The sequence below is a fragment of the Haematobia irritans genome, chromosome 4, assembly GCF_050003625.1.
Source record: "Haematobia irritans isolate KBUSLIRL chromosome 4, ASM5000362v1, whole genome shotgun sequence".
NCBI lineage: Eukaryota > Metazoa > Arthropoda > Insecta > Diptera > Muscidae > Haematobia > Haematobia irritans.
In genome coordinates this window covers 146,712,960-146,722,914 of record NC_134400.1, presented here as the reverse complement: position 1 = coordinate 146,722,914, position 9,955 = coordinate 146,712,960, and the positions used below count along the sequence as shown (strand labels likewise).

Sequence of the window (9,955 nt, the reverse complement as noted above, 5' to 3'; positions counted from 1 at the left end):
TAACCTGTTTTTAACCAATTTGAAACAAAATGATTTTAAATTTCCCATTAAAAATATGAAAAAGCGAGTTACAAAAAATTTACTCAAATGAGCTTCCTGTGCAGTTAAAATAAAGAACTTCTTTGGGAGAACATTTTTGGAAGTGCTTTTAAAGTTGTTCTTTTAGAAGAACCCAGCAAAAAAATTTGGAAGTTCTTCCAAAGGCACAACTTTAAAAGCACTTTCAGAAGATGCACCCCCAATGATGTTCTTTATTTTAACTACCCAGGAAGTTCTTTTAAAGCAATTTTTTATGGCTTGGCTTTTTCATACTTTTAGTGGGAATTTTAACTTCTTTTGTTTCAAATAGGTTAAAAACAGAGTAAGAATTCATAAAATGGTACAAATCATTTAAATTTTGTCAAAAAAAATGCTAAATCAAATCTGAAAAAATTTTGCATTTTTGAAAATATTTGAGGTCAAACGTTTCCGACAAGCGTTAGAATCCATTAAAAATTATAAAAATATTTATTTGACAAAATATCACAGAATTTTTTAATTCACATGTAAAACATTGAATTCGGATCACACCTAAAGAAGTGATGCAAACTCAGTACAACGGCTGTTGAAATGGAGGACTTCCGTCCTATGACAAGCCCATGTTAAATTCATCGCTTCTGTGTCAATTTTGCACCACTTCCGGATCCAAAAAGAACATTTTCACTACTTTTTTGGCGACGCTTTTTTGCTGGGAACTTCCATTTTTTTTTTGCTGGGATGTTTCATTAGAATAATATCACATTTTTCGTGAGAAACATATAACATATTTACAGTTGCAATAGGTTCGTTCTGGTCACGTTTTATCGAGTAAGAGCAGAAGTGGATAGACATTTCTGTAACAGGAACTTATTTATTATGGACGAAAAAGGAACTCCCTCCCCCCACTTTTATATGATATTTGAGAAAAAAGGCCAGAATTTATTGTATTTTTTTCAATTTTCATTTATAAACTGATCGAGAAAGTTTAAACCTTTAGGACAGCTTGTGTAATACTGAAAGCAGTCAATACCATTTTTCCCATATTTGTAGGCTTCTCGGTAAACGGGATCTAGAATTTCTTTGCCTGGTCTAAAAAAAAAACAAAATCATTATTCAGAGAATTCACAATTAAGGACACACATTATTTACGTTAAAATTGCATTCAGAATATCTCCAAAGAGATCCATATGATGATCAACGTGAGCATTTTCACATATTGAACGTAATAGACACTCCCTTCCACTGCCATGCGTTCTCTCCATGAAATATTCCAAGACGTGATAGATGAATTCACGTGAATCATCTGGTTTCCAATTATTGTCACTGCTTTGTGTACGTGCATATATATTTTCCCACTTATCCCATGGATACAGAGGTGAATCTGGCACCTTAAATTCACCGACATGTATGTTAACCAAACAAATTAAAGCGCGCCAATTGATGGGATCACCAAAATCAATTGGAAATATTGGACCCATTACAAGCTAAAATAAAGAAACAAAAAAGAAAAAAACAATAATTACAAATTTTTTGATTTTAATTTTACAAATTTTGTAAACTTGGGTCCCTCCGTTAAAGTCGCATGTCTTTGTCTTTGAAGGAAAATGTTCCTTAAAATAAAGAAACACATTTTTGTTTTATAGAAATCGTCTTTATATTAACTGAAATATTGAATCTTTAGATAAACAAGTAAGGAAAGTCTAAAGTCGGGCGGGGCCGACTATATTATACCCTGCGCCACTTTGTAGATCTAAATTTTCGATACCATATCACATCCGTCAAATGTGTTGGGGGTATATATAAGGTTTGTCCCAAATACACACATTTAAATATCACTCGATCTGGACAGAATTTCATAGACTTCTACAACATCTATAGACTCAAAATATAACTAGGCTAATGCACTAGGGTGAAACACAATGTTAGTAAAAAACAAGTAAGGAAAGTCTAAAGTCGGGCTGGGCCGACTATATTATACCCTGCACCACTTTGTAGATCTAAATTTTCGATACCATATCACATCCGTCAAATGTGTTGGGTGCTATATATAAAGGTTTGTCCCAAATACATACATTTAAATATCACTCGATTTGGACAGAATTTGATAGACTTTTACAAAATCTAGAGACTCAAAATTTAAGTTGGCTAATGCACTAGGGTGGAACACAGTGTGGCGCAGGGTATAAATATGGGAAACATTTAAATCTGAAGCAAATTTAAGGAAACTTCGCAAAAGTTTATTTATGATTTATCGCTCGATATATATGTATTAGAAGTTTAATTTCCTTGCCGATTTTACAAGGAAATGTTGGTATTTTGACCATTTTTGTAGAAATCAGAAAAACATATATATGGGAGCTATATCTAAATCTGAACCGATTTCAATCAAATTTGGCACACATGACTATACACTGAAAAATCAGTGAACCCTTTTCCATTGCAAAATGAACTAAACTGTAGTAATATTGACCATGATTTAGCCCTTAAGATTTTTTTCAACTTGTCTAGTTTATAATTCTCTTAAATTTTAGTTAATCTATAACATTGTATTTTAGTTCATTTTTACAACACCATAATATTTATATACCACTACCAAGTTAAAAAGTCAGTATTATTTTGGTTTACCTGCTTATTTTTTGGGAAACCCGATAATAAAAAGTGGTTAACAGTCTCCTTAAAATGTCGACGACTAAACTATTTTTAAATCAATCATTCCACAGTACAGAGAAATTAAATAATTAAAGGAACAACAACCCGTTTTACTATTATGAAAATTTTCATACATTAAAATTCAACTTTCTTTAAACAAAAGTACTTTATTATAAAAACTTATGATGAGATTTCTTAATACAATGTTTTTGTGAATAAAAATTATGACCTCGTGGAACAAGCAAGTAGTTTATTTTAACTCGCTATTTGGACATTTTGACTTTTCCTTAGTTTTTTATTCATCGTTATTCACATATCTTACTGAAAAAAATGGAAGGAATAATGCAAATTGTTAAAAATTAACATGTAATAAAATATAATTTTTAATCTCTTTAAATTAGCTTGTAACTTACCATATTTTGGGGCATTTTATTAAATGGTGTAAGGAATTCAACTTTTCTTAGATAAACGTACCTCATAAACTTTGTACCTGAAACAATTAGAGAAATAATGAATTAAGTAATATATTAACTCATAAAACTGTGTTGTTATCGATGTGAAGGACATAATACAATAAATATTCTTGTCAAAAGAAAGCAAAAGTTTTAATATAAAACTTACCAATTCTCTATTGAATTGTACGCTGAGGTTAAAAAGTTATCGAAATTCATTTGGGGATACTCTGAAATTAAATATTTATTTTTTACATTAAATAAAAAACATTAAATTGGTTTCCAAAAAATCTAATTATTTCTTTAATTAGATTTTTTAGAAACCAATTTAATGTTTTTTATTTAATATGCATAAAAAAACTAAATATTCTGGTTAAAAGAATGTTAAAGAAAGCTTACCAATTCATAAAAATGTTTCCAAATTGTTATTCTGAAATTAAATATTTGTTTTTTTACAATAAAAATATTAAATTTGTTTCCAAAAATATTTGATTAAAGTAATACTAAAATAAGGTATTAAAAACCTGTAATTTTTGACAATAAAAATGTCATTAAAACGTAAATATTCTAGTGAGAAGAAAGCCAATTTTTAAAAGAAAACTTACCACTTCTCTATTAAATTATACACTGAGGAGAAATATAAAAATATGCCTGAATCCATCTTGGGGTTGCTCTGAAATTAAATATTTTTTTTACAACAAAGAAAAACATTAAACTAGTTTCAAAAAAAAAATAATAATAATAATTAGCAAATAATGATATAAATAAAAAATATAATTTTTAAAAGAAAACCATATTTTAAAAAGAATACTTACCAATTTATGATTAAACTATATGCTGAGGTGTAACAAAAATTTTCCAAAAATATTTGATTAAAGTAATACAAATATAAGGTAATTAAAACCTGTAATTTTTGACAATAAAAATGTCATTAAAACTTAAAGATTCTAGTGAGAAGAAAGCCAATTTTTAAAAGAAAACTTACCACTTCTCTATTAAATTATACGCTGAGGAGAACTATAAAAATTTGTCCGAATCCATCTGGGGTTGCTCTTAACTTAGATATTTTTTTACAACAAAGAAAAACATGAAACTTGTTAAAAAAAATAATAATAATAATAATAATTAGCAAATAATAATATACAAATTCATCTGGAGTTACTCTGAAATTGAATATTTATTTTTTACAATGAATAATAAAAATTGAATTTGATAAAACAATTTCAATATACTTTCCATTTCAGCATTTTTTCCTAAATATTGAACATTCTTAATAACTTTTTTCTAAGCTACCGATCATCACTTCGCCATAGTACATATCATCGCTAAAATATTAATAACTTTCATTTCAAAGTTTTAAAAACAAACACCAATATATGTCTAAAAAAACCAAAATATTCCATACCTTTATATTCCCTTGTTACATACTTGCTAAAAAGATGCAACAGCCCACGCCAACGCCAACTATATAACTGAAGCATGCCAAACAAAACCAAGCAAAACCAAAACATTCCTACAACAACAAAAACACATGTGCCTTCATTGAAAACAACACCTCATCCAGACAAATAAACCATTCGCCAATAATAAACACACACACAAACCACTGAAAGAACAAAAATAAAAACAACCCCACGCTCAGATATACACAACATCCCCATCACTCGCTACCATTTCTCATTATTGCATTGCATGCTCTCACTCTCAAAAAAAAATTCAAGTAACATCATCATTACATTAAACATATTCCACTTTGACGAGAAAGATCTCTGTACTATGCATTAGTTCATCGCATATGTCCACAATTTACTCTAAAAACAATACTCTTAAATGCATATCAGTATAAGAACGATGAAACGTTTAACTTAAAATTAGCAAAAACTTCATGAAATGATATCTACCCATTTTTGACGAAAATGTCTATATATTTAAAAAATTTAAAAATATTTCATTGGGAAATTTTTTACCAACAATTATTAACCATAGGAATTGTCAGTAAGAAATTGCTATCCACTTTCAAGTTCATTTTTCGTAAAAAAATATTTTCTCATGCAAAAAATCTTATGGTAAATTGCACTTATTATTTAGAAAATACTTTACATTTCACAAGTAGTTTTATAGCATGACAAACGAATTTTTAACTACCAGTCAAGAAATTTTTTAAGGAAATTTCCATCGTATTTTGTAGGCCATGAACTAAACGATTGCTACTTAGAATTTGTAAAATTTCCTTTCGAGTAGTTAATTTTCGTAGAAAATACGAAAAATGAACTAAAATTCTGGAAAATTCTTGTAATAAATTATTGTAAAAATCTTCTTAAATTTACGAGACACTTTTTTTTCTGTGTACTACCAATTGTACTCCTTGTGCAAAGTTTAAAGCTAAACGGGATACAACTCTGGCTTCTGGGTCCATATAAGTTTATATCGGGCGAAAGATATATATGGGAGCTATATCTAAATCTGAATCGATTTCAACCAAATTTGGAACGCATAGCTACAGTGCTAAATCTACTACCTGTGCAAAATTTCAACGAAATTGGGCCAAAACTCTGGCTTTTAGGACCATATTAGTCCATAACGGGCGAAAGATATATATGGGAGCTATATCTAAATCTAAACCGATTTCAATCAAATTTTGCATACTTGACTATACTACTAATTGTACTTCTTGTGCAAAATTTCAAGCTAATCAGGATAAAACTCTGGCTTCTGGGTCCATATAAGTGCATATCGGGCGAAAGATATATATGGGAGCTATATCTAAATCTGAACCGATTTCTTTCAAAATCAATAGGGTTCTATTCTGACCCAAATTAGGAACATGTGCCAAATTTTAAGGCGATTGGACTTAAATTGCGACCTAGACTTTGATCACAAAAATGTGTTCACTGACAGACGGACGGACAGACGGACATGGTTATATCGACTCAGGGACCCACCCTGAGCATTTTTGCCAAAGACACCATGTGTCTATCTCGTCTCCTTCTGGGTGTTACAAACATATGCACTAACTTATAATACCCTGTTCCACAGTGTGACGCAGGGTATAAATTAGAGGTGTGCACGTGACACGAAATTGTCGTGACTCACGAAAATTTTCGTGACTCACGCGTGAGTAGTGATTCACGCTGACGACAACGGCGTGAGTGTGCGTGAGCGTGATTCACCAACCAAATGTCGTGCGTGAGCGTGAGTCACGAAAATAATATATTCGGGAGTGTGCGTGAGTAACGAATTTCGGAAAAACACACTCACGAAAATAATTCCGCGTACGAACATAAAATGTTTACGAGTTGAATTCATTTATAATTTTAGTGACACCCTAGGTGTAAAGAGTTTTATAACGCTCTCGATTTTACACGTACTCATGTTTTCAATCAGGTTCTATAGTAAATTACTCATAAAATTATTCGTGAGTCACGACATTTTTCGTTGGTCACGATATTTTTCATGAGTCACGACATTTAAAAGATTTTCGAGCGTGAGTCCTACCAAAAAATATCGTGCGTGAGTGTGCGTGAATAAGATTTCTCCGTCGTGAGTGTGCGTGAGCGTGAGCAAAATATTACTCACGTGCACACCTCTAGTATAAATATGGGAAACATTTAAATCTGAAGCAATTTTAAGGAAACTTCGCAAAACTTTATTTATGATGTATCGCTCGATATATATGTATTAGAAGTTTAGGAAAATTAGAGTCATTTTTACAACTTTTCGACTAAGCAGTGGCGATTTTACAAGGAAAATATTGGTATTTTGGCCATTTTTGTCGAAATCAGAAAAACAAATATATGGGAGCTATATCTAAATCAGAACCAATTTCAACCAAATTTGGCACGCATAGCTACAATGCTAAATCTACTCCCTGTGCAAAATTTCAACCAAATTGGGCCAAAACTCTGGCTTTTGGGACGATATTAGTCCATATCGGGCGAAAGAGATATATGCAAGCTATATCTAAATCTGATCCGATTTCAATCAAATTTTGCACACTTGACTATACTATTAATTGTACTCCTAGTGCAAAATTTCAACCAAATTCGGCCAAAAATCTGGCTTCTGGGTCCATATAAGTCCATATCGGGCGAAAGATATATATGGGAGCTATATCTAAATCTGAACCGATATCAATCAATCAATTTGCACACTTGACTATACGACTAAGTGTTATGTGTGTACAAAATTTCATGCAAATCGGTATAAAACTCTGGCTTCTGGGTCCATATAAGTTTATATCGGGCGAAAAATATATATGGAAGCTATATCTAAATGTGAACCGATTTCTTCCAAAATCAATAGAGTTCTATTCTGACCCAAATTAGGAACATCTGCCAAATTTGAAGGCGATTGGACTTTAATTGCGACCTAGACTTTGATCACAAAAATGTGTTCACAGACAGACGGACGGACAGACGGACATGGTTATATCGACTCAGGGACTCACCCTGAGCATTATTGTCAAAGACACCATGTGTCTATCTCGTCTCCTTCTGCACTAACTTATAATACCAGGTTCCACAGTGAGGCGCAGGGTATAAAAACAAATCTTGTTTTTTTTTGCAATAAAAATAAATTAATTTTATCGTTAGTTTAACTACGGAATTTTTTGTCAGTGTACCTGTCAATGATTCAAATGACCATTTATCATCGGCCAACCCGAACTCCCAGTCATTCCTGGTCTAATATAAAATCTTTTCATAAATGATGGAGTGATACACTGCAAAAAAGCATTCCCGGTTCCAAACGTTTTGTCTTTACACTAACAAGTTTTGTATTGATTCCGAGCCAAACACAATTCTCTTTTAAATTTGAGTTGTGCGTACTTGATTCTTCTTGTTCTTCATGTGCTACTAAAGTCATTTAAAAACGTGTTAATGACAACCTAAATTTCCAAATTCAAACTCGACTTCAAGCAAAAGTTATATTATATTTGAAGTAAAAAATTTATGTAAACTAAATTATTGAAAAATATCTTCTATTTTTAAACGCTTTTTCGCATAGCCAGCAAATTTAAAGACGATTTCATTAGATACAATTAAAAAGTTTATCGAATTTTAGACAAGGTATTTTAACAACATGAAATCTTTGCCCCCACTGCAATATTTTTTTCAGTGTATCTGTACTCGTACAACTAGGCTTTGGACATTACAAATGCGATAGAAAAGTGCCATCATTTTGAACTCTCAATCAGCAAAATGTGTATCCCTATGTAGATGATTTACCTTTGCAATTCCTCCATTTTGAAATATCAATCCCCGCTTTTGGCGATGTTCTACGAAATGGCTTAAATTACGACCACCATCTAAACCGCCAAACACCGAAGTGACATAGTTCAATGTTGCGATGACAATAAGCGGTCTAACCAATGACATTTGTATCTACTTCGATATGTAAGTACAAAAGACCGCACCCAACAGTATGAATGTGCGTGTGTTCGAAAAGGTATACAATGGGCCACGGCTAAAAGAGAATGACTTGGAATGGTGTTGGATCCGAACTGATTAAGTTATTAACACTGACTGGTTGTGACAGCCAGCAAATTGGATATGGCTTATACTGAGAATAGAACGTAAACTAACACAATTATAGCATTCACACGCATTCGTCCGTTCCCATTAAGAACCCAAAAGCAAACAATATATGTAAGTGATTACTGCAGAGGTGTTGAGGAGGAAATATAAAGGCCTCGTGCGACATGATAAATATATTTTAAATATATACTACTTTAATTATCAAAAGTACATAATGTTGTCGAAAACATCAAATTTTAGAATCAGTTAAGATTTGTTCGAATTGGCTGCATTTGGCTGGAATTATAACGACCGACCAAGCTATCTCTCTTTTATTTAGACCAATTCATGACGAAGAACCGTTTTCAGATAACCAACACTTTAGTATGTTTTAGTGCCAACCAGGGATCCGGAGCGGAGCGGAGCGGAGCGAGGAGCGGAGCGGAGCAAGCCCTTTTTTTGCCGGAGCGGGAGCGGAGCGGGAGCGGCATTTCTAAAATCCGGAGCGGAGCGGGAGCGGAGCGGTTTCCAAATGAAAAACCGCTCCGCTCCGAATAAAATATTACTTGAATGAAATGTGTAACTTTGAAATTACTTAGTACTTAGCGTAGTGTGAGTAAACGTTTAAAATGTACGATATGTATTTTTGTACGTACGTACATTGGGGAAAACACAAAGTGTTTTTTTAGTAATTGTTTTCAAAAACGGCAAATGTCAAAATATATCTCTAGTATGTGTTGTAAAAGTAACAACAGTACTTTCGATCAATTTCATCCCGTATTACTACAAAGATGTTTGTAATGAACGCCAAATAAATGCAATTAAACGATCTTATTTATATTTAATTTTTTAGTTTTCTACACTGAAAAAAATATTGTCGTGAAGTCAAAGATTTCATGTCCTTAGAATAAGAATACAAATTTTGCTTAACATGGAAGACGCATTTCTCTAAAATAAAGTTTTTTTCCTTGTCCAAAAGTCAATAAACTTTTGAATGAAGTTGTAATGTCCTTATAATAAAGTGATTTTACTTAAAAATGTGTATCATAACATGAAAGATAAAATTTTTGAGGTAAGGTCAAAGTGACTTTAATAATTAAGAAAAATTCTTTAAAATTAATAAAATTGTATTTAAATTTGTTTCCTTTTTGCATCTTGCCTACAAAGCAAAAAATCGTTAAAAAATAAGACAAGTCGAGTCTTAATATGGAAAATAAAATTGTCGTTAACTCGTTTTTAAAGGATTTTGATAACAACTGACGAAAAAAATCTAAAAAAAATTAAAAATTAGCATTTGCTTCCTAGAAGCAAGTACATAACCCC

General features: G+C 31.7%; 1 protein-coding gene across 1 annotated transcript; it reads right to left on the bottom strand.

The window, feature by feature from the left end:
• Window positions 1-946: 946 nt before the first annotated feature.
• LOC142234836 (uncharacterized) lies at window positions 947-8,622 on the bottom strand. The gene is made up of 3 exons (XM_075306033.1): window positions 8,345-8,622; window positions 1,168-1,502; window positions 947-1,107 (listed from the first exon to the last, which is right to left on the bottom strand). The coding sequence occupies exons 1-3, from the start codon at window positions 8,492-8,494 to the stop codon at window positions 972-974; spliced, it is 621 nt and encodes a 206-aa protein (XP_075162148.1). The 5' UTR covers window positions 8,495-8,622; the 3' UTR covers window positions 947-971.
• Between the last annotated feature and the right edge of the window lie 1,333 nt (window positions 8,623-9,955).